The 24753-nt window shown below is 43.0% G+C and overlaps 1 protein-coding gene across 4 annotated transcripts in view; it reads left to right on the plus strand.

Moving 5' to 3' along the window:
• ca12 (carbonic anhydrase XII) overlaps window positions 1-24753 on the plus strand; it is a 100485-nt gene that overhangs the window by 44073 nt on the left and 31659 nt on the right. For all 4 annotated transcript variants that reach the window (XM_043680137.1, XM_043680140.1, XM_043680141.1 and 1 more), the window contains exons 9-10: window positions 9681-9807; window positions 20249-20281. In XM_043680137.1, the coding sequence (XP_043536072.1) occupies window positions 9681-9807; window positions 20249-20281 (160 nt within the window). The remainder of the gene's footprint in view (window positions 1-9680; window positions 9808-20248; window positions 20282-24753) is intronic.

Below are 24753 nucleotides of genomic sequence, written 5' to 3' on the forward strand. Positions count from 1 at the left end.
GATGGTTTGGTTTATGCGAAGGTTGGTAGGGTGGAAGGTGAGCACCAGGGGCGTTCTGTCCTTGTTGCGGTTGGAGGGGTTGGGTCTGAGGGCGGAGGTGCGGGATGTGGATGAGATGCGTTGGAGGGCATCTTTAACCACGTGGGAAGGGAAATTGCGGTCTCTAAAGAAGGAGGCCATCTGGTGTGTTCTATGGTGGAACCGCTCCTCCATGTCTCCTTATCTCAATCCCAAAATTATTTATCCCTTACCATTAGACTGTGACCCCTGGTTCTACATTTCTGGGCATCGGGAACATTGTTCCTGGGGTTGCCCTGTCTACTCCTGTTTGAAGTTTGCAGGTTTCTCTGATTTCCCTCATTCCAATAAACTCCTTTGAATATGGTCCTAACCAATCTAGTCTCTCGTTATAGTGCCATCTGTTAGCTGTACCATCCCAGGAATCGGTCTGCACTCCTTCCACAGCCAGAGCGTCCTTCCTCAGATAAGGAGATCAAAACACAATACTCCTGGTGTGGTCTCGCCAAGGCCCCTGTAAAATTGCAGCAGGACATCCCTACTCTTGTACTCAAATCGTCTTAGGTGGCTGAGTGGTCAAGGACCCAGGTTCGATTCCAACCTTTGGCAACTGTCTGAATTTATACATTCTCCCTATGTCTGCATGGATTTCCTCCGGATGCTCCTGTTTCCTCCCACTGTCCAAAGATGTGCAGGTAATGTGGATTGGCCAGGCGAAACTGACCATAGTGTCCAGATGCATGCTGTCTAGGTGAATTAGCTTGATAAAAAACCCATGTGGGGTCCATTGGGATTGAGGTCTATGTAGACTACACTTCAGAGGGTCAGTGAGGCTCAATGGGCTAAATGGCCTCTTTGAAGAATTCCTCTTGGGATTCTATGAAGGCCATCATAGCTTCTGATTCCTTCTGCACTTGCATACTTACTTTCACCAACTGTTGTGCAAGGACACCCAGCTCTCCTCGCAAATTAATTTAATGGTTAATTTGATTTATTTTCATGTGTACCTAAGTACAGTGAAAAGCTTTGTTTGTGAGTAGTACAGGTAGATCACAGTAAGCAAGGACATACAAATCCTAGGGTATTTAGACAGAGTGAGACATACACTGCACAGGAGGTGGACAAATCAAGACCATTCTAAGCAGTTAGAGGGTCCATTCATCAGTCTAATAAAGCCAGGGAAGAAGTTGTTCTTCAACCTGTTGGCGCATGTGTTCAAGCTTTTGTACCTTCTGCCTGATGGAAAAGGTTGGAGAGCATTACTGGGGTGAGAGGGGCCTTTGATGATGTTGGCAACTTTTCCATAGCAATGGGAAGAGTAAATGGAGTCATTGGATGGAAGGTTGGCTTCCGTGATGGCCTGGACTGTGCAAACAAACGTTTGTAGTTTCTTATGGTCCTGGGCAGGGCAGTTTGCTCCTGTAATGCAGGCTGTAATGCACCTGGCCAGTATGCTTTCTGTGGTGTATCTGTAAAGGTTGGTGGGGGTCCTTTTGGATATTCTGCATTTCCTCAGCTGCCCAAGGAAGAAGAGGCATTGTTGGGCCTTCTTTGCTGTTGCATCTACAGGGCAGTACAGGCCAGTCACATTATCGTCACTGCTAGGAACTTGATAAACTCCATCCTCTCAACTTCAGCTCTGTTGATAAAGATGGGGTTGTGTTCTCCTCCCTGTTTTCTGAAGTCTTTTGTTTTGCCAACATTGAGAGAGAGATTGTTATTGTTGCACCACGACATCAAGCCCTCTATCTCCTTTCTGTATTCTGACTCATCATTGTCTGATATCCCTCCTACGACGATAGTGTCATCAGCAAACATGTAGATGGCATTCATTCAGAACTTGGTGACCCTGTCGGAGATGAAGAAGGAGTACAGTAGGGGCTGAGAACACATCCTTGGGGATTACACTGTTGAGTGTTATTGTGAAGGAGGTGCAGTTGTCTATCCTCACTGATTGTGGTCTGTGGGTCAGGAGGTTGGGGATCCAGTTGCAGGGGGCAGTGCTAGGGAAATGGTGTCTGCTGTGGACCTGTTACATCAGTAGGCAAATTGCAGGGGATTGACAATAGACAATAGGCAATAGTGCAGGAGTAGGCCATTCTGCCCTTCGAGCCAGCACAACCATTCATTATGATCATGGCTGATCATCCTCAATCTGTATCCTGTTCCTGCCTAATCCCCATAACCCTTAATTCCATTATCCTTAAGAGCTCTATCCAACTCTTTCTTGAAAGTATCCAGAGACTTGGCCTCCACAGCCTTCTGGGGCAGAGCATTCCACACACCCATCCCTCTCTGGGTGAAGAAGTTTCTCCTCAACTCTGTTCTAATTGGCCTACTCCTTATTTTTAAACTGTGTCCTCTGGACATCAGTGGAAACATGCTTCCTGCCTCCAGAGTGTCCAATCCTTTAATAATCTTATACGTCTCAATCAGATCCCCTCTCAGCCTTCTAAACTCAAGCGTATACAAACCCAGTCGCTCCAATCTTTCAGCGTAAGGTAGTCCCACCATTCAGGGAATTGACCTTGTGAACCTACGCTGCACTCCACAATAGCCAGAATGTCTTTCCTCAAATTTGGAGACCAAAACTGCACACAGTACTCTAGGTATGGTCTCACCAGGGCCCTGTACAGCTGCAGAAGGACCTCTTTGCTTCTATACTCAATTCCTCTTGTTATGAAGGCCAGCATGCTATTAGCTTTCTTCACTGCCTGCTGGATTGAGGCAGGCTGGGAGGCTAGAATTGATGTGGGCCATGACCAGCATCTGAAAGTACTTTATGATTATGAAGGTGAGAGCGACTGGGCAGTAGTCATTAAGGCACGTTGCATGTGCTTTCAGAGATACTGGAATGACGGTGATCTTCTTGAAGCAAGTGGGGACTTTGGCCTATAGGAGGGATAGGCCAAAGATGTGAGTGAATATCTGAAATCAAAAGAGAAAATGCTGGAAAATCTCAGCAGGTCTGGCAGCATCTGTAAGGAGAGAAAAGAGCTGACGTTTCGAGTCTAACTGACCCTTTGTCAAAGATAGAGAACAGTGTCACACCCCATTCCTGATGAGCTCAATACTCTCTGTCCTCGGTTCGAGCAGAATGCCAGTGGCGCAGTGTCACCTGCCCCGACAGCCCTGGACACACCTGTTCCCTCCGTCACCGCTGCTGAATTCGGATCGGTCTTCCTGGGAGTCAACCCAAGGAAAGCAACTGGCCCAGACGGAGACCCTGGCCCAGCTGAATACCTGCACCAGCTGGTCTGCACAGGATCTAAGCGCACGGCTGGGGTCTCCATCTGGGCCCATTGCTTTCCTTGGGTTGACTCCCAGGAAGACCGATCCGAATTCAGCAGCGGTGACGGAGGGAACAGGTGTGTCCAGGGCTGTCGGGGCAGGTGACACTGCGCCACTGGCATTCTGCTCGAACCGAGGACAGAGAGTATTGAGTTCATCAGGAATGGGGTGTGACACTGTTCTCTATCATGATCTGCTTCATTTTGTATCTTGTTATGTTGTTTAGACATTGTTACGGGTGGTGGGAGTCTGTTTGGTTGGTCTGGTAATCTAACCTGGTAAAAACAATTTCTGCAGATGCTGGAAACCAGATTCTGGATTAGTGGTGCTGGAAGAGCACAGCAGTTCAGGCAGCATCCGAGGAGCAGTAAAATCTAACCTGGTCCGGTACTGCCTCTTGGCATCTCTGATAGCTTTGTGGCGGTTGTATCTGGATTTTCTGTAAGTGCCTGGGTTGTCCGACATGAATGCTGCACACCCGGTCTTCAGGGAGTGGATTTCTTGGGTCATCTAAGGTTTCCAGTTGAGGAAACTCAGATTGACTTCTTTGGTATGCAGTCCTCAATGCATTTGCTAATAAAATTGTGATGGTATGACATTCATGTCTAGGTTTTCCGCTGAGTATTTGAATACAGTCCACGACACCGATTCCAAGCAGTCCCAGAGATGCTCAGCCATTCAGATAATCTGCCTTCCTGCTTTGGTTACCAAAGTGGATAATCTCATGCTTAGATTAGATTAGATTAGATTAGATTACTTACAGTGTGGAAACAGGCCCTTCGGCCCAACATGTCCACACCGACCCGTCGAAGCACAACCCACCCATACCCCTACATTTACCCCTTACCTAAGACTACAGGCAATTTAGCATGGCCAATTCACCTGACCTGCACATCTTTTGGACTGTGGGAGGAAACCGGAGCACCCGGAGGAAACCCACGCAGACACGGGGAGAATGTGCAAACTCCACACAGTTCGTCGCCTGAGTCAGGAATTGAACCCGGGTCTCTGGCGCTGTGAGGCAGCAGTGCTAACCACTGTGCCACCGTGCCGCCCACCAACTTATCCACATTGTAATTCACATGTTTGTCCACTCACTCAACTTGCCCAAATTTAGATGGTCAATCCATATCTTTGGACTGTAGGAGGAAACAGGAGCACCCTGGTGGAAACCCACGCAGACACGGGGAGAATGTGCAAACTCCACACAGCCACCCAAGATGGAATCGAACCTGGGTCCCTGACGGTCCCTGACGCTGTGAAGCATCAATGCTAACCATTTTACAATAGACACTAGCATTTTCCCAGGGTCGCTGTCAGGCTAACTGTTCTAAATGTCCTGTTTTCTCTCTATCTCCTTTTTGAAGTAGTGGATTACATTAGTTACCCTCCAATCCATAAGAACTGTTCCAGAGTGTATAAAATGCAGGCTACAGTCTGATATTGATCAGCTGGTAAATTGGGCAGAGCAAGGGCAGGTGGAATTCAATCTTGATAAGTTCAAGTTGATGCTTTTTAGCAGGTCTAAAAATAGAAAGATATACACAATTAATGGTAGGTGCCTAGGGAGAACTGAGGAACAAAGGGACCTTGGTGTACAAGTCCATAGCTCCCTGAAGGTGTCAGCACAGGGAGAGATGCTGTGAAGAAAGCTTTTAACATGCTTGCTTTCATTAGCTAAGATGTGGAATAGAGGAGCAAGGAAGTCCTGTCCCAACTTTATAAAACATTGGTTAGGCCACAGATGAAATACTGTGTGCAATTCTAATTGTTATATTATCAGAATGACATGGTTCCACTGGAGAGGGTACAGAGGATATTCACCAGAATGTTGCCTGGGATGGAAAGTCTCAGTTTTGAGGAGAGATTGGCTAGGCTGGGTTTGTTTTCCCTGGAGCAGAGGAGGCTGAGGGGGGAGGGATCTGATTGAGAGGTACCGAGCGGGTAGATTGTGAGAATCTTTTATCCATAGCAGACATGTCTAAGACCAGAGGGCTTAAGTTCAAAATGAGGAGTAAGTGGTTTGGGGAAGATCTGAGCAAAATGTTTTTCATCCAGAGTGTGGTGGAAATATGGAATTGTATTGCCTGAGATGGTGGTGGAGGCAGGTACTCTCACAACGTTAAAGAAGCATTTACATGAGCACTTGAAATGCCAGATCACAGTAGGCTATGGACCAAATTCAGACAAAAGGGATTGGTGTAATTTGGTATTTGTTAGTTGTCATAGCCATGGTGGGCTGAAGGATCTGTTTCTACGCTGCATGGCTGTATGAAAAATGACCAGCAATGCATCCACTGTTTCTAGGGGCACTTCCTTAAGCACTTTGGGATGTAGATTACTGTGTCCTGGAATTTATCTGCCTTCAAACCTATCAATTTCCCTAACATTACTTCCCTACTAATACTGAATTCCTTTAGTTCCTGCCTCTTTCTAGATCGTGTGTTCCCAATATCTTTTAGATGTTATTTGTGTCTTTCTGTAAGAAAACAGAACCAAAATATATACTTTATTGCTCTGCCAACTGTTTTCTCTCCATTATAAATTCTCCTGTTTCTGACTAAGTGACCTACATTTATCTTTACAAATCTTTTTCTCTTCACATTGCCGTAGAAGCTTTTACAGTTTGTTTGTATGTTCCCTGGAAGCTTACTCCCATACTCACTTTTAGCCCTCTTAATCAATCCCTTGGTTCTCCTTTGCTGAAATCTAAACTACTGCCAATCCTCAGGGCTACTGCTTTTTTTTCTTGGCCAATTCGTATGTCCTTCCTTACTCTTCCTAACTTTCCTTGTTATAGCCATGGCTGTGCCATCTTTCCTGTTTTCTTTTTGTGCCAGACAGGAATGAACAAATGTTGCACTTCATCCACACCCTCTTTAAATCACTGTCATTGCATTAAGAAGTATTATCCAATTTATCATTGCCAGTTGCCAGTTGTCATCTCATGCTATCGTAGTTTCCTTTAATTAGATTCAACACCCTGTCTCAGAGCCTCCTTTTTAGTGAAGAATTCTATCGAACTATGGTCACACTTCCCCATGAGGCCTCACATTTCTAGCTTACTATTCCTCATTGTGCAATTAACCAGTCTGTGATGGTTGTTCTCTAATAGTTCATCAACATATTAATCCAGAAAACCACCATGTGCACATACCTCAAACTCCTCCTCTCCTGTATTGCTACTGATTTGAGTTGCCCAATCTATATACAAATTAAAGTCACCCATAATGACAGCTTTGTTGCATATGTCTCTAATTTACTTGGTTTAATGCCTTCCCCAACATTACAATTACAGTTTTGAGTCGATATAAAACTCCCATTATTGTTTTCTGCTCATTATTATTTTTGAATTCTACCCATACAGATTCCACTTCACCAAAGCTAATATCCTTCCTCCTGAAAACATTATTGTCTTCTTTAACCAGCAATGTTGCCCCACCTCCTTCTCCTTTGTCTGTTCTTCCTTAAAAATGAATGCCCCTGGATATTCTGTCTCCATCCCTGGTCACTCTGAAGCCATGTCTCTGTAATCTTAACTATATTATACTCAGTTCATTTTTATTTGTGTGACTTTATTGCAAAAAACTCTGATGACGTCTATCTGATTTCCTGGGCTTGACCTTCATATGTAAGTTTCTTTCTTTAATTGGTACACTAAGCACAAATATTAACCATCTAATAATTTCCTCGCAGGTTGATGGTTGTCAATTTCCACAAACCTGTGAAACATCCGCACTAACATTGTTGATAGGTAATTGGAGTGTTTTGACCAAAATTCTTCAAAGAATTTTTGAGTTTTAAAATGTAGTTTTCAAGCATGGGAGTGACAATGTTATTCTTTCTCATCATGACAACACTGTACTAAGATAGTTTAAAGCCTCTCCATCGCAGTCTCAGCAGTTAGTGATTGTTTACAGCTCAAGGTGTGAGCAAAGACTGGCCCCATTCACTCCTGGCCCCATTCACTCTCGGTCCCATTCACTCTCGGCCACATTCACTCCCGGCCCCATTCACTCCCGGTCCCATTCACTCTCGGCCCCATTCACTCCCAGCCCCATTCACTCCCGGCCCCATTCACTCCCGGCCCCATTCACTCCCGGCCCCATTCACTCTCGGTCCCATTCACTCCCGATCCCATTCACCCCTGGTTCCATTCACTCCCGGTCCCATTCATCCCTGCAGAAGGATCTTGAATAAGGATTTTCCATTTTTTTCTCAGATAGCTGGCTCCGTAAGCAATTTTAAAATTGATGTGTTATCCTTTCCTAATAGCATTTCTGTAAAAATTCTAATAGAGTGAATCTTATGTACATCTTTGCACATCATGGTTCTGTCACAATATTTACTGATTTTTTCTGACCAGTTGAAATGTAATCTTTGGTTAGTAGGAGAGCATCAATTGAGGAAACCTGAGCACAGGCTGAATCTAATCAGAAATCAGCTAACTCTCATTTATATTGAGTTTCATGGAAGGTTTCTCTCTGTGAGACTGGCTAAGTTTTCTCATCTGATTATTCCAAACTTGTCTCATTAATTGGGTCCCAAGGCCCTGTCACATTCTGCTGTGAAAGCACCCTGATTCTCTCACTCGCTGTTGGTGGAAGTACTGGCCACTGCTGGAATCCCTGGCATGATGAGTGACCACATCTCAAACTGATGAGTGTACAAACTCTCTCACTGTTGCTGCAACCCCTCAGATTGGTTGTGCAGGGTACACAGGACTAATCTGGATCCCTTTCCAGTCTGTAAAGGTACAGACGCTGGGACCTTGATAACCCTGAGTGACCAACTGCCCAAAGTCCTTGCACTGATTTCAGATGCTACCTTTAACTTACTGTGCTGCATCTCCCTACACTTAACTGAAGCCTTTGTGACTTTAGACATTGAGCCATGGCCATTTATTTGAAGCACATGCAGTGTCTTTGGGTGCTGGCACACAGTGCAGCGGTGAGATTAATGTCATATACAGCAACATGTTCAACCTCCTTAATTGACGACTGCTGTTTTCGAAGTCAATGTCTGTGGCTGTACTGTCCATGTGCCTGGTGCCCTGAAGTGTGTCTGAGATTCCAAATTCTGGGTGTCCAAGATGGAGGTCCAGAGGAGCTGGAATCACCAAGTAACCATTCTGACTTTCATGTCAGGATTCCTGATGAAAAGCTTATGCCCGAAACATCAACTCTTCTGCTCCTCAGGTGCTGCCTGACCTGATGTGCTTTTCCAGCACAATGCTTTTGACTAACGATGACGATGACAATGAATGAGAATCCATGATGATAGGCCTCTTGCCACTCACCAATGCGAATCTCATCTTGAAACCCAATTCTTGGTTTGAAAATGGAACGTTTTGGTCTCGAAGGGTCTCAGATGGGTTTTTCCAAGATTGGCCAATTCAAATACAGCCTGGTTTCCCCACCATTCCAGGACTCAATCTGGTGATTTATATTCCCTCTGCATGCTCATATGCACTCACTTAGTCTGTCTAAATCCCCTTGAAGCCTCTTTGCATCTTCTTCACCAACTCTCATTTCCAAACTTAGAAATATTTACTTCTCTCCCATAACTAAATCAATTCTATAGATTGTAAACAACTGGACCTAACTGTGATCTTTCTGACACCCCACTGATCACAGCCTGACAACTTTTGAATGGCCTGTTTATTTCAACTCTCTGCTTTCTGCCTGTTAACTAACCCTCATTGTATGCGAGTATATTAACCACAATTCCAAGCACTTTAGTTTTGCTAACTCGCATCATGTACGGAACTTTATCAGAAGTCTTCTGAAAATCTACATGCACAATATCCATTGGAAATCGATTATTAATTTTGCTAGTAACATCCTCAAAAAAAGCTCTGATCAGATTTGTGAAACATGATTTTTCCTTTTATAAATCCATGATGACTATCTGGTCAGAAAATTATATTCTATATATCGAGCCATCATGTATTTCATATTAGGTTCTAGTATTTTCTCAACCAGTGATGTCAGGTTACTAATTCACCACTGTGCTTGGCATCTGGTTCCTTTAGATCCTGAATTTTAAGGTTACTGCATGGAGTAGTAAGGAAGTCACCAGCAGTATCACTCTGTTGGACTCTAGATCTTTCCCTGTCCATCACCTTCCACCCTCATCCAGTAGCAGAGTCCCAGGAAAATGAACCAAGCTGTTAGGAAATGAATTCAAGTGTTATTTGACTTAGGAATCATATACATTGGCAGAGATTGAGATAGGATCTCAGGCCCAAAAATTGGACATCACCCTTAGTTCTTTTCATCTCAGGAGTATTTACATGGATAGAAATGTGCCAAAAGGATTCTTTTTGGTTCAGTGCTTCAGTAACAGGAACTGTTTTAATCTGTTACCAGCTGTCAGAGTTACAAAAAGACTTATACTTCTCACGAATGGATGAAGCCAATCAAACAGAAATGGTGAACAATTACAGACATGTTCAGAAGCTTTGGGAGAGGGAAGTGTTCATCTCATTCTATGAAGGTGAGTGCTGTACTCCAGGATCAGACTCTGCACCTGGCTTGAGTCACCTAGAGCCTGATGGGATTGTTTGGTGGTTCTGTTTGTTTGGCATTGATATAAATGATTTAAATTTGGAAAAGCAAAGACTGCTTGGGAATAGTCAACTTAGCTGTGTGTGTGGAAAATCATGTCTCACTAGGTTGATTGAGTTTTTTGAAGAAGTAATGAAGTGTATTAAGGGCAGAGTAGTGGACGTGATCCATATGGATTTCAGTAAGGCGTTTGACAAGGTTCCCCATGGGAGACTGGTTTGCAAGGTTAGATCTCATGGAATACAGGGACAACTAGTCAGTTGGATAATGAACAGGCTCAAAGGTAGAAGACAGAGGATGGCGGTGGAGGAGGGTTGTTTTTCAGACTGGAGGCCTGTGACTAGTGGTGTGCCACAAGGATTAGTGTTGAGTCCACTACTTTTCTTCATTTATATAAATGATTTGGATGTGAACATAGGAGGTATCGTTGGTAAGTTTGCAGATGATGCCAAAATTGGAAGTGTAATGGACAGCGAAGGAGGTTACCTCAGAGGACCTTGATCAGATGGGCCAGTGGGCTGAAGAGTGGCAGATGAAATTAATTTAGATAAATGTGAGGTGCTGCCTTTTGGAAAGGCAAATCAGGGCAGGACTAATATACTTAATCGTAACGTTCTAGGGAGTTTGCCTAAACAAAGAGACCTTGAAGTGCAGGTTCATCGTTCCTTGAAAGTGGAGTTGCAGGTGGATAGGATAGTGAAGAAGGTGTTTGGTATACAAGGTATTGGTGAGACCACACCTGGAGTATTGTGAACAGTTTTGGTCCGCTTATTTGAAGAAAGATGTTGTGGATTTGGAGACAGTTCAGAGGAGATTCACTAGATTGATCCCAGAGATGAGGGGTTTGTCATATGAAGAGAGATTAAACAGTTTAGGCCTATACTGTCTGGAATTTAGAAGAATGAGGGGAGATCAAATTGAGGTATTCAAGGCGATAAAATGTGTGGATAACATAGACAGATGCTTCCACTTGTGGGGCATACTAGGATGAAAAGTCACAATCTTACAATAAGGGGGAGCAAATTTAAAACAGACAGGAGGAGAAACTACTTCTCCAAAAGGATTGTGAACCTGTGGAATTCACCAAAGTGCAGTGGATGCTGGGACAGTGAGTAAGTTTAAAGAGGAGTTAGACAGATGTTTAATTGGTAATGGGTTGAAGGGTTGTGGGGAGAAGGCAGAGAAATAGGGGTGAGGGGTATATGAGCCATGATCGAATGGTGGAGCAGACTTGATGGGCCAAATAGCATAATTCTTCTTCTATATCTTATAAACCTATTGGTCAGGGCATTGAGTAAAGGAGTTGAAAGCTGAAAATGTGTTGCTGGAAAAGCGCAGCAGGTCAGGCAGCATCCAAGGAACAGGAGAATCGATGTTTCGGGCATAAGCCCTTCTTCAGGAATGAGGAAAGTGTGTCCAGCAGGCTAAGATAAAAGGTAGGAAGGAGGGACCTGGGGGAGGGATGTTGGAAATGCGATAGGTGGAAGGAGGTCAAGGTGAGGGTGATAGTCCGGAGTGGGATGGGGGCGGAGAGGTCAGGAAGAAGATTGAAGGTTAGGAAGGCGGTGCTGAGTTCGAGGGATTTGACTGAGACAAGGTGGGGGGAGGGGAAATGAGGAAACTGGAGAAATCTGAGTCCCTCCCCCAAGTCCCACCTCCCTACCTTTTATCTTAGCCTGCTGGACACACTTTCCTCATTCCTGAAGAAGGACTTATGCCTGAAACATCGATTCTCCTGTTCCTTGGATGCTGCCTGACCTGCTGCGCCTTTCCAGCAACACATTTTCAGCTCTGATCTCCAGCATCTGCAGTCCTCACTTTCTTCTAAAGGAGTTGGAAGGTCATGTTATGGCTGTACAGGATATTGGTTAGGCCACTTTTGGAGCAGTGTATGCAATTCTGGTCTCCCTGCTATAGGAAGGATTTTAGAACATAGAACAATACAGCACAGAACAGGCCCTTCGGCCCACAATGTTGTGCCGAACATTTGTCCTAGCTTAAGCACCCATCCATGTACCTATCCAATTGCGGCTTAAAGGTCACTCTACCACTTCCACAGGCAGCGCATTCCATGCCCCCACCACTCTCTGGGTAAAGAACCCACCCCTGACATCTCCCCTATACCTTCCACCCTTCACCTTAAATTTATGTCCCCTTGTAACACTCTGTTGTACCCGGGGAAAAAGTTTCTGACTGTCTACTCTATCTATTCCTCTGATCATCTTATAAACCTCTATCAAGTCACTCCTCATCCTTCGCCGTTCCAACGAGAAAAGGCCTAGCGGTCTCAATCTATCCTCGTACGACCTATTCTCCATTCCAGGCAACATGCTGGTAAATCTTTTCTGCACCCTCTCCAAAGCTTCCACATCTTTCCTAAAGTGAGGTGACCAGAACTGCACACAGTACTCCAAATGTGGCCTAACCAAAGTCCTGTACAGTTGCAACATCACTTCACGACTCTTGAATTCAATCCCTCTGCTAATGAACGCTAATACACCATATTGAACCCCCCCCCCCGACCTTAAGTGCATGCGCTCTAGTATTAGACATTTCAACTCCAGGAAAAAGCTTCTGACCATCAATCCTATCTATGCATCTTATAGCTTTGTAGACTTCCAAAAAACAGAAATTCTTGGACAAATTCAATTGGTCTGGCAACATTTGTGAGTTAACATTTCAAGTCTAGTGATCCTTCTTCAGAATAGTTAAGAGTTTTCTGCTATTTCTAGTCTGATTAGCACGTAGGTTTGTAGACTTCTATCAAGTCTCCCCTCAGCCTCCATCACTGCACAGAAAACAACCTGAGTTTTTCTAGTCTCTCTTCTTATAGCTCATGCCCTCTAATCCTACAGCATCTTCTTTTGCACCCTCTCCAAAGTCTCCATATCCTTCCTATAATATGGCAACCAAAATTGAACAGAATATTCTAAGTGTGACCTAATTAAAGTCTTATAAAGCTGCAACATGACATCCTGACTCTTGTACCCAATCATTACTTTGCCTACCACCGAAGTAAGACTAACTGGCCTGTAATTCCCGGGGTTATCCCTATTCCCTTTTTGAACAGGATTCCCTTTTTTGAACAGGATTCCCTTTTGTGAAACTTGAAGGGGTTCAGAAAAGATTTGCAAGGATTTTGCCAGGGTTGGAGGGTTTGAGCTATAGAGAGAGGCTGAATAGGCTGGGGCTGTTTTCCCTGGAGCATCAGAGGTGGAGGGGTGACCTTATAGAAGTTTATAAAGTCATGAGGGGCAAGGATAGGGTAATTGGACAAGGTCTTTTCCCCGAGTGGGGTAGTTCAAACTAGAGGCCATATTTTTAGGGTGAGAGGGGAAAGATTGAAAAGGGATTTAAACGGCAACTTTCTCACACAGAGGGTGGTGCGGATATGGAATAAGCTTCCAGAAGAAATGGTGGAGGCTAGTACAATTACTATATTTAAAAGTAATCTGGATAGGTATATGAATAGGAAGGTTTAGAGGCTTACGGGCCAAATGTTGGCAAATGGGACTCGGTTTATCTGGGATGCTGGTTGGCAGGAATGATTTGCACCAAAGGGTTTGTTTCTATGCTGTACATTTATATGACTCTATGAGATGAGAATATAGAATTTTGGTTAGTAAATTTGTGGATGAAACCATGATTGGAGGTATAGTGGACAGCAAAAGGTTCTCTCAGATTACAAAGAGATCTTGATCAATTGGGTCAATAAGCTGAAGAGTGGCAAATGGAGTTTAATTTGGATAAATGCGAGGTATTGCATTTTGGTAAAGCAAACAAAGACAAGACTTTTATAAACTTAAAAATAGGGCCTTGGGAAGTGTTGTAGAACAGAGAGACTGTGGGTTTCAGGTACATTATTCTTTGTAGTTTGCATCACATGTAGATAGGGTGGTTAGAAATGCATTGGGAGGTTGAGGTTGTGCAAGGCATTGGTGAGGTCTCTTCTGGAGTACTGTGTCCAGTTCTGGTTTCCTTGCTATAAAAAGGATATTATTAAGCTGGAGTGGGTTCAGAAGAGATTTACCAGGATGTTGCCAGGAGTTATAAGGAGAGGCTGGATAGACTGGGATTCTTTTCACTGGAATTTGAGAGGTTGAGAGGTGACCTTATAGAGGTTTATAAAATCATGAGGTGTATAGATAAGGTGAATGGCACATGTGGTTTCCCTAGGGTGAGGAAATCACTGTGGAAATATGAAGTCATGCCTTGTCATGAACCATGTGCACCATCCAGCACTTGCTTCAAAATCCAAAATTCCATCCTTCTTTGATTCGCTTCTTGCATAGATTCGGATAGCTTCACGGCTAAAACATTTTCCATTTTGACGATTTTCAAGTATCCATTCAGCACCTTTTTTCTCCAATTGTGTCCATTTGCTAGGTTCACCTCAGTTGGCACACTTTTGTTTTGGCATAATCTGAAGTAGGTTCGATATCTTTCTCCAGTCTCTCACAAGTTTCTCCGAAATACAAAATTCTCATGCTGTTACACAGTTATTTGTCTCCTCTGCAACTTCAATAATTTTCAGTTTGAACATTGCTGTATATAAGTTTTGTTTTTTACACAAGAAATTTCAAATCCTCAACAAGGTATATGACTGTGTTCCAAGAATGCTATACAGGGGCCCTGAGCTCCGCTGAGCTGCACAGAAAGTGAGGTTGTCGTATGACTCTGACCTGATGCGTCTTAAACTTCCCTGACAAATTTGGTGTGAATTGTATATTAAAGCACATAATAGCACAAAAAAAAGATTAATTTCCTCATCGTAATGTATATGTACAGGATAATAACTTGACTCGCAAATGTTGATATGTTCTCTGTGGTCAATTAGGGTCAATTTTTACACGAGATACATGGAAAATTCCAGACTTTTTGGCCAAAAATAGGGGGTCAACTTTTACATGAGATTGACTATTACTGGAGTATATACGGTAGATAAGTGCATCAATAAGAAAGATTGGAGGGATATGGGCCAAGCACATGCAGGTGGAACTAGTTTTGTTTGGGATTATGGTCGGTATGGACTTGTTGGACCAAAAGGTCTGTTTGTGTGCTGTATGATGATTAATTGGTGATATCACTCTGAAAAATTACCACCAATTAAATTGTGAAAGCTGGAGTCACAGATACAAACAAATACAGATTAAAGGGCAAGTAACTCAGGTTTATTTTGACTTTGTACAGTAATGTAATCTGAACTGTATCATATCTTTCCCCTGGTCATTATCACTCTGAGGTGCATAACGTAAATAACTCCCAATGTTGCCCGCACCGCATCAACAACAAAGGGACTTCGGGGAAAATGGTGGAATTATTGAAATGTCTATTGCAAAGGAGGGAATTGAGGATGGGTGCCTCCAGTTTATTATGTCTGTGATGCCCCCAGCCCCCAACTTCCACCTCTACCATTCTAAATTTTCTGAGAGGAAATCTTTAAGGTTCTTGAAGACTCATTTCACTACAGGAATGGAAACAGCTCTAACTGAGGAAATTCCTGGCCAGTTCACAGCAGCAGCAGGAGGGATTAAGAATTCTCAGTGGATTGTGGTTGTGCAGTTGTGAAGTGCATTCTTTTGGGGAGTGCTGACAGGAGACTTTAGCACTTCATGCTTTGGGTTTTGCTGATGGTTTGAGAGATAATGTCTGACCTCACAGTCAGAGATTTGTAGTTTAAATCTCACTGTAGGGACCTGAGAACACAATGCCAGCTAACACTGTAGTCCTGCACTGAGAGTGTGCCAGACTATCGAAGATTCTGTCTTTCAGAAAAGATGTTAAACCTGACTGTGTAGGAGGATGGAAAATGTCCCAGTGCAATTTAGAGAGGATTCTCTCAATATTCTGGTCAACTTTCATTCCTAGAGGCCCAAAGTCACTACAACAAGCTTTGTTTTGACCAGCGCTCTTGATAAACTTCAAAAAATTATATAGCTCAAATATTGTGAAGTTTATTGTACAATTCTGTCCAATTATTATAGATTTTAAAAATTTATTTACCTCAACATAGATATACGTTTTCAATCGAATAGCCACACAAAATATCAACAGTTGGTTTAATTTTGAGTTAATTTCTCCTCAAATATGGCAATATCCATGATGTCTGAGTAGTCAGTTGAGGGTGTGAGTGAGAAGGCTCTCTGCCAGTAAGTTTTATTTCAGGCAAAGTTGCATTATTATTTAAATGATTTATGCCATGAATAAAGTATAACAGTGTTGCATATGTCCTTTAAATTTTGTTTCCATTACTTGGTGTGTGTTTTTAAATGGATTGCATGGACCTCTTGATTATCGGGAATATTTGATCAATTGGTATACTCGTGGTCCCATAGGTGCCGGATAATAAAAAATTTACTGTGTAAACATATTATCTGGTTCTGATCACATTTTTGTGAGCTTGCTGTGTACAAATTGGCAGCTGTCTTTCTTATATTATAACAGTGACTACACAGTGCTTCATTGGTGTTAGGTGAGGCTGAGATTTAGGGCTGGGTGCTCCCAGGCATTAATCAGCATGTCATTAACTAAATCAGATCAGTGTGATTATTACTCTGGTATCAGAGAATTTATTCATTGGCTTTGTAAAGTTAGCCTCTTGTGATGCATTGATTGTGTCCCTACCACTGGTCCAGGAGACCTGGGTTCAAGTCTCAGCTGCCTCAAAGTCTCATCTGTCTCAGAGAACAACATCTCACAACAGGTTGGTACAGAAAATAGTTCGACAGTGAGTCATGTATTATATAGGAGAGGAAGATTGTGTGCGTGGGGAACAGTGTTGATAACTGATTCAAATTACATACATGCATAGACAGGACTGAAATGGTTCATTTTCAAAATAGATTGTCAATGCTCACAGGTCCAATGCCCTGATGCAAAGCATGAAAATAACCCAAGGCAGAAGCATGGACTGGGCCAAAATTTACCCAAACTAACGGGAGGAGCTGGTTCCATGGCTGCATCCTGTCTTGGGCCATTTATGGGTGATCAGCAAAATGATCAGGCTCATTACAATCCAATTCAAGGTAATTACAGGACACCAGTATGATGCATTTTAGATCATAGGCTCATAAGAACTTGCTCCATCCTGTTCCAACATTCAATACAAGATCATGGCTGATCTGTTTGTCGTTGTAATGCCTCGTCCTTCCTTTTCCCATAATCCATGACTTGGCTGATAATCAAACATCTGTCTAACACAACCACCTGATGAAGGAGCAGCGCTCCGAAAGCTAGTGCTTCCAAATAAACCAGTTGGACGATAACCTGGTGTTGGGTGATTTTTAACTTTGTACACCCCAGTCCAACACTAGCATCTCCAAATCAGAAATCCAAAGATCAGGTTTATTTTCTTTGAGTGTTGAGGTTATGTTTGAAATGATGATACTGCAGTGACCAATTTTTTTTTCCCACAAACTGACAATGTGCAGCTAATCTTGAGTTTGTGATATTGCTACATGCAAATATCATCCAGGAGAACATCCTTTTCTTCAAACCAATGATGAAATCTTTGGTGCAGGGGGCCTTGGTTTAACATCTCATCATCTCCCATAGTGCAACACTCACTTTGTGCTGAGTGTGTTGCGTGCATTACTCTGCAATTGGACTTGTAATCAAAACTCTGAGGTGAGCGTGCTTAACATTGAGCCATGGCTACACTCACAACTACAAATGTTTCACCACAATATTGCCCTTTAAGAGAAAGGTGGTTTGAAACATAGAGAGAGTGTCTTGCTGAGGAGAGCTCATTGCTATGATGAATGCATGCATCATTGGCTATGGGAAAGGCTGATAATAGCAGTGGAAGGGTGGGGCGGATAGTTGTGGCTCATGCAAGTGTTATTTAAATGCCAGTTATGAAATTGAATTCAGTGAATGTGGTAATTATTGGGTTATAGAGTAGAAGAGTGAGAATGGAGGCTATGGGATTGCCATAAGGACCATGGCTGGTTCACTCATGCTTCCAGGAGGAAGAGGTTGCTTTGTCCAAGCTATCATTGGCTCTACTCGAGACTGTGGCGAGAATTAGTCAATGTTAGTCACAACTCAGGAACAAATAAACCAATTGTAGTACAGAAATGTCAGATTACTACTGAGTAGAGCAGATCACTAAAATATTCCAGGTAACAAAGCCATTCTGTGGTTAGCAATGGAACCTGTAAAAGAACACTTTAAAGAGCGCTTGGTGATCTTATGCAACAGTGCCCAGGCTGTAAGTCTAGATAGGAAATGGCCTAGTGGTATTATTGTTAGACTGTTAATCCAGAGACCCAGGCCATGTTCTGGGGACCCAGGTTTGAATCCTGCCATGGTGGAATTTGAATTCAACAGAAATCTGGAATTAAGAGTCTAATGATGACCGTGAATCCTCTGTGGATTGTTGGAAACACCCATCTGGTTCATTAATGTCCTTTAGGGAAGCAAGCTGCCATCCTTAACTGGTCTGGCTGAAGATGTGACTCCAGACCCATGCAATGTGGGTGACTCTTAACTGCCCTCTGGGCAATTAGAGATGGGCAATAAATGCTGACTAGTCAGTGATGCCCTCATCCCATGAACAAATAAAAAAAGCAAAACCTAACTTGGGCAAAAAATTCTCTTAGTGTTTCCAGATTGGAAACGGGGGTCTGAGTGGTAGGATTTGGACAGGGGATTGGTGGTGAGAGTCAGGGGTTAGTGTGATCACTTGGGATTTCAGTTGTTTGGTGTTATGTCTCCCCATTAGTGTGTATATAATTTTAATATCATCAGTCATATCATGCAACCTGGGTATACAAAGCTGTCAGACTCCATCTAAGCGGCGCGGTGGTTCGCACAGCAGCCTCACAGCGCCAGGGACCCAGGTTCGATTCTGGCCTCAGGTTACCATCTGTGTGGAATTTGCACATTCTTCCAGTGTCTGCGTGGGTTTCCGCTGGGTGCTCCGGTTTCCTCCCACAATCCAAAGATGTGCAGGTCAGGTGAATTGGCCATGCTAAATTGCCCATGGTGTTAGTTGCATTAGTCAGAGGGAAATGAGTCTGGGTGGGTTACTCTTCGGAGGGTCGGTGTGGACTGGTTGGGCTGAAGGGCCTGTTTCCAAACTGGAGGGAATCTAATCTAAAAGTTTCTTGACATGTGCTCAGGATCGAGAGAAGACTCTGCTTGATTAGATTATGATTTCCAAATGTGTAGCTGTTACTTCCTTAGTAATTGATTATGAAATTTTTCCAACAATATTTAATTAGCTAATCAGCCTCTCCTTTCTTTGTAAATAGGGACGTCACTTTGGCAGGTTTCTAATCCTCCAGTACTTCCCCAGAGTCACAAGATTTTTGGAAAGTTACAGCCAATGCATCCAGTGTATCTGTAGTTATTTCTTTCAGGATCTTCAGATAAAAGCCATAAGGACTAGGAAACTTATCTACCTTTAGCCCCATTAGTTTATCTAATAATACCATTGCGAGTTCAGACTTCCTGGGCAATTCTCCCAGAATCCTTGCATTGGAACTTCCAGGGGCTCCGGTAGTGTACCTTGGTAATTATGTTCAATCTCTCACCATTTGGAAACTGAAAGTTCTTGGCCAAAGTGTTTGACAGCTCATTATAATAAACTGTGCAGTGATCCAGGAACTCAGTGTATGGCTAGTGCACTGAACTTTGCAATGGCATGGAGCGCCATTTAGCACAGGGCACTGTGGCTTGTTTCTGTTCCAATACCTCACTCAAAGTGCTGTCCAAATGGAGCTTAGATCTCAGACAGTAAGACCTTTAAGAATGAGATGACTTTCATCTATATCGTACTTTTCCTCATAGAAACAATAGACGTAGGAGCAGGCTATTCAGCCCATTAAGCTGCTCTGGTAGTGTACCTTGGTAATTATGTTCAATCTCTCACCATTTGGAAACTGAAAGTTCTTGGCCAAAGTGTTTGACAGCTCATTATAATAAACTGTGCAGTGATCCAGGAACTCAGTGCACTGAACTTTGCAATGGCATGGAGCGCCATTTAGCACAGGGCACTGTGGCTTGTTTCTGATGCCTTTATGGCTAGAATATTCTTAAATAGAGGCTCCATAGCCTTTTGATTATTCCAAAGGTTCACCACCCTCTGAATGCAGAAATGTCTCCTGACCTTAGTCATGAATGGCCTACCGTGAATCCTGAGACCATGATCCTTTGTTCGTAGCCACTCTGAAATGCAGTCTTTGTTTTGAAAGTGAGGAAATATGGCAGGAAACTGGGTACAGCAAGATTCCACAAGCAGTAATGTGATGACCAAATTATAAAGTGCTGTAAAATAAACAAATATGAAATAGTACAGATACAAATTGTTGCAGGCCTGGTGTTACAGGTATTAATATTAATATAACTTTCTTTTATTTTTTCAGATACTCTAAATGCTGAACATAAGCTGGCATTCGGTAAGTTTTGTTTCTATATGTAAGCCTGCAGTGCTCTGCTTGATTGTACTAGTGATATTGAGTTTGCTTCCTGCTTTAGTGCCTTATTGTGATTGTATGTGCTTACTATGACTCTTCCCGTTTTGCAGTACTCTTCTGAAGCTGATTTCAGCATTCTTGTCTGAAGGCCTGTTTGTTCCTTAATAACATTGTTCCTTAATAGTATTTCTACTCCAACTGGCTTCATTTCAAAAACTCAAAGCAACTGGCCACCAGTCTTGCTGTGTTCCTGCTTTGATTTTGTTCACAAATATTCTCCAGCATTTCATTCCTGCAAGTGGTTCTGCAGTGCACGTGATCTTCTTCTTATCATGGATTGGTCTAATAACAAGCTTTACGTGTATTCTACTCCCCTACTTAATGTTTTATTGTGTAAACTGACAGATATGGCAGAGTCCTGAACTGTGCATTGCAAAATGGATTCCACTCATCAGTGGCTTATTGTTTACATTCTGAATAAAAATGTGAACTGGGATAAAGAGTAGGGCATTCACCCCACTTTGAACTTGTTCCACCATTTTATAAGATTATGGATAATTTGATTGTAACCTCAAATCTGCATTCTCACCTACCCCTCTCTCAACCTTTGCTTAACAAGAATCTGTCTATCTTTGCCTTAAAAATATTCAAGGACTCTGCTTCAACCTTCTTTTCAGGGAGAATGTTCCAAAGACTCATGACCATCCGAGTGAAATTATTTTGCCTAATGTATTTTAAATGCAAAGCCCTGAGTTTTGAACACTGACTAGATTCTAGATTCTCCCATAAGAGGAAACAGTCTCTGCATTCACCTGGTCAAGATCCTTTGGAATGAATTCAACCAAATCACCTCTTACTCTTCTCAACTCTAGCAGATTTAAGCAGAGCATGCACAAATTGAGAATTCTCAAAATTAATAGTCAATAGAATCTGGCAGACTCAAAGCATCCTCTCTACAGAGTGAAATAAATGTCAAGAAAGCAGAAATGTTCACACTAATGCTGAGACAAAGGATGGACGTGGGAAGATGCTAACCTGGTGCTAGTGTCACGGAACCAGTAATCCAGAGGCCCCAAGCTAATGTGTTAGGGATATGGGGAGTTTGTGCAATTTAAATTCAATAAGTACATCACTAATGTCCTTTAGGGAAGGAAATCTACCATCTGTACCTGTACTGGCCAAATGTGACCCCAGACCCATAGCAATATGGTTGAGTCTGAAATGACGCAGCAAGCCAGTCAGCTTGAAGACAAATGGCAAGGACAACAAACGCTGGCCTAGCCAGTGCCCGAAACATCGATCCTGCTGCTCCTCAGATGCTGCCTGACCTGCTGTACTTTTCCAGCACCACGCTCTTGACTAGTGTTACCTATATCCAGGAGAAAATAAGACAAAAGCTTGGTAAATGTGCCTCTCTTTTATGTACGAACAGATGGAGATTTGGAGATCCCATAATAGGCACTGGTAAAAATGGGCAGCTGATCAGTACCAATTTCTGTGAGTTTTCTTGCTCTTTAATGTGTGATATGAGATAATCCACTGGTTTGTCTCATACTGCCCTCTGCAGGTCCTGCCAGCTCATAGAGTCAGCGAGACTCAAAACATCAGCTTGCTTTTGGATACTGTGATCTCCAGCACTTTTTGTTGCCAGTACGTAGCCTGTCACTACCAGTGCTACAGCTGTTGCTGGCAGGTGTTACTCCGATGTACCTCTTGACTATTGAGGGTAAGTCCTTGCAGTGATGGACTATACCCTCAATAGGTACCCTCAATAGTGATGGACCGAGCAGCTGCTGCAGTCAGTGCAAGTTCCAGTTTTTTTAAAATTCTGGAAACTGTAAATCTGGGAAGAGTTTCTGCAGGAATTTTGATTTCTGCCTGTGGCGTGAGTCATTTACCATCATCTCGATCAGCGTTGCAGTGTGCACCATCCACAAGATGCAGTGCAGTGGCTCGCCAAACTCACTTGAGCAGAACCTTCCAAAGCCATGAGAGTCGGAGCATGAGGTAATGGGAGCTTTATCGGATCTTCACATACCATTTCCAACTTGAAACATATCGCCATTCCTTCACTACCACTAGATCAAAATCCTACCATAGCACTATGGGGATACTTTTGCCAGGAGAACCATAGTAGTTCAAGAAGGTAAACCACTGCCCTTGAATATTTAATATTTCATCAGACACCGGTGAAGTGCCAGATTACTGGAGGATAGCTAATGTAGTTCCTTTATTCAAGAAAGGCAACACAGAGTTAGGCCAGGTTATTACAGACCAGTCAGTGTTAGGGAAATCATTGGAAAAAAATTGAAGGGTGCAATTAATCAATGCTTTGAAAGGCAGGAATTGATGAGGAATAGTCAGGAATGATTTGTTAAATGAAGATCCTGATGGACTAATTTATTTGAGTTTTGAAAAGGTGACTAAATATATTCTTGAGGGAAGTGCAGTTGACGTGGTTTATGTGGACTTCAATAAGATCCCCCATGGAAGGCTGGTCCAAAAGGTAAGAGCCCATGGGATCCAAGGCAAGCTGACAAACTAGATCCAAAATTGGCTTCCAAATATGAGGCAAAGAAGGTTGTTTTTGTAATTGGAAGCATGTAATCAGCAGTGTACCACAGCGATCGATGCAGGTACACTTGCTGTTTGTTATGTATATTAATGATTTGGATGTGAATGTAGAAGGTATAATTAGCAAGTTTGCAGATGACATGAAAATTGCTGTGTTATTGGTATGAGGAGGGCAGTCTTAGTGTACAGGCTAATATTGGTCAGTTGATAAATTCAGCAAAGCAATGGCAGGTGGAATCCAGATAAGTGTGAGGTGATGCATTTTAGGAGGTCTAATAAGGGAATGCTATGCACAATGAATGGTAGGTCCCTTGGGAGTACTGAGGAACAAAAGGGTCCTTGGTGAACTTCCAGAGTTCATAGATCCCTGAAAATGTCAGCATAGCTAAACAGGATGGTGAAGAAGGCATAAGGGATGCTTGCCTTCTGAAATAACTTATGACCAAGTCACCCTGTATATATACATGAAGAGTCCTTGACACTGCTTCAACTGCCTCAGAGCCAGCCCTCAGAATGAGCAGAATTCCTGACACTCCTGTTTATATCAGCCAGGGCTCTCTGACTGGACCAGGTTAACAGCCCATGACATCCACCCGGCCAACCTCCTTACAATCACTGCACGTTCATTGCCAGGATGTAGAATATAGGAGCAAGGAAATCTTTGTTACAATTTTATAAAACATTGGTAAAACCACAGATGGAATACAGTGCAGTTCTAGTCATCACCCAGTCTGAAGGATATGATTGCACTGGAGAGGTTGCACAGGAGATTCACCAGAATACTGTTGGGATTTAAGTTTCAGTTATGAGCACAGACTGGTTGGCTGGGTCTGTTTGCCCTGAAGCAGAGGAGGTGGAATGAGGTATACAGATTTATAAGGCAGAGATAGAGGAGATTATGAAAATCTCTTCTCCATGGCTAACATGTCTTAAAACCAGAGAATGCTGCCTGACAGAGGCAAGATTAAGCTGGAGAGGGTTCAAAAGAGATTTACAGCATGTTGCCAGGTATGGAAGGTTTGAGTTATAAAGGTTGGGATTTTTTTTTGCTGGAATGTAGGAGTGTAAGAGGCGAGCTGAAAGAAGTATAAAATAATAAGACATGTAGATATTGTAAATGGTAGTCGTCTTTTCCCTAGGAAGGGGTTTTCAAGACCTGGGGCACATTTTTGAGAGGAAAGAGATTTAAAAAAGACATGAGGGCAAAGCTTTCAAACACGAATGAATATTCGTGTACAGAATGAATTTCCAGAGGAAGTGGAGGATGTGGGCACAGTTACAATGTTTAATACACATTTGTACATTCATAGGAAAAGTTTGGAGGGATATGGGACAGGTGCAGGCAGGTGGAACTAGTTTAGTCTGAGATTATAGTTGGCATGGATTGGTTGTACCGAATGGTCTGTTTCCATGCTGTACGACTTTATGACTCAATGACTCGAAGAACCTGGATGAGCATTAAAATGCCAGGCCATAGTGGCTATGGACCAAATGCAGGTAAATGGATTAGTTTAGAACATAGAACACAGAACATAGAACAATACAGCACAGAACAGGCCCTTCGGCCCACGATGTTGTGCCGAACATTTGTCCTAGCTTAAGCAACCATCCATGTACCTATCCAATTGCCACTTAAAGTTCACCAATGATTCTGACTCTGCCACTCCCACAGGCAGCGCATTCCATGCCCCCACCACTCTCTGGGTAAAGAACCTACCCCTGACATCTCCCCTATACCTTCCACCCTTCACCTTAAAATTATGTCCCCTTGTAATACTCTGTTATACCCGGGGAAAAAGTTTCTGACTGTCTACTCTATCTACTCCTCTGATCATCTTATAAACCTCTATCAAGTCACCCCTCATCCTTCGCCATTCCAA

This window comes from Chiloscyllium plagiosum, chromosome 40 (assembly GCF_004010195.1).
Source record: "Chiloscyllium plagiosum isolate BGI_BamShark_2017 chromosome 40, ASM401019v2, whole genome shotgun sequence".
Taxonomy (NCBI): Eukaryota; Metazoa; Chordata; class Chondrichthyes; order Orectolobiformes; family Hemiscylliidae; genus Chiloscyllium; species Chiloscyllium plagiosum.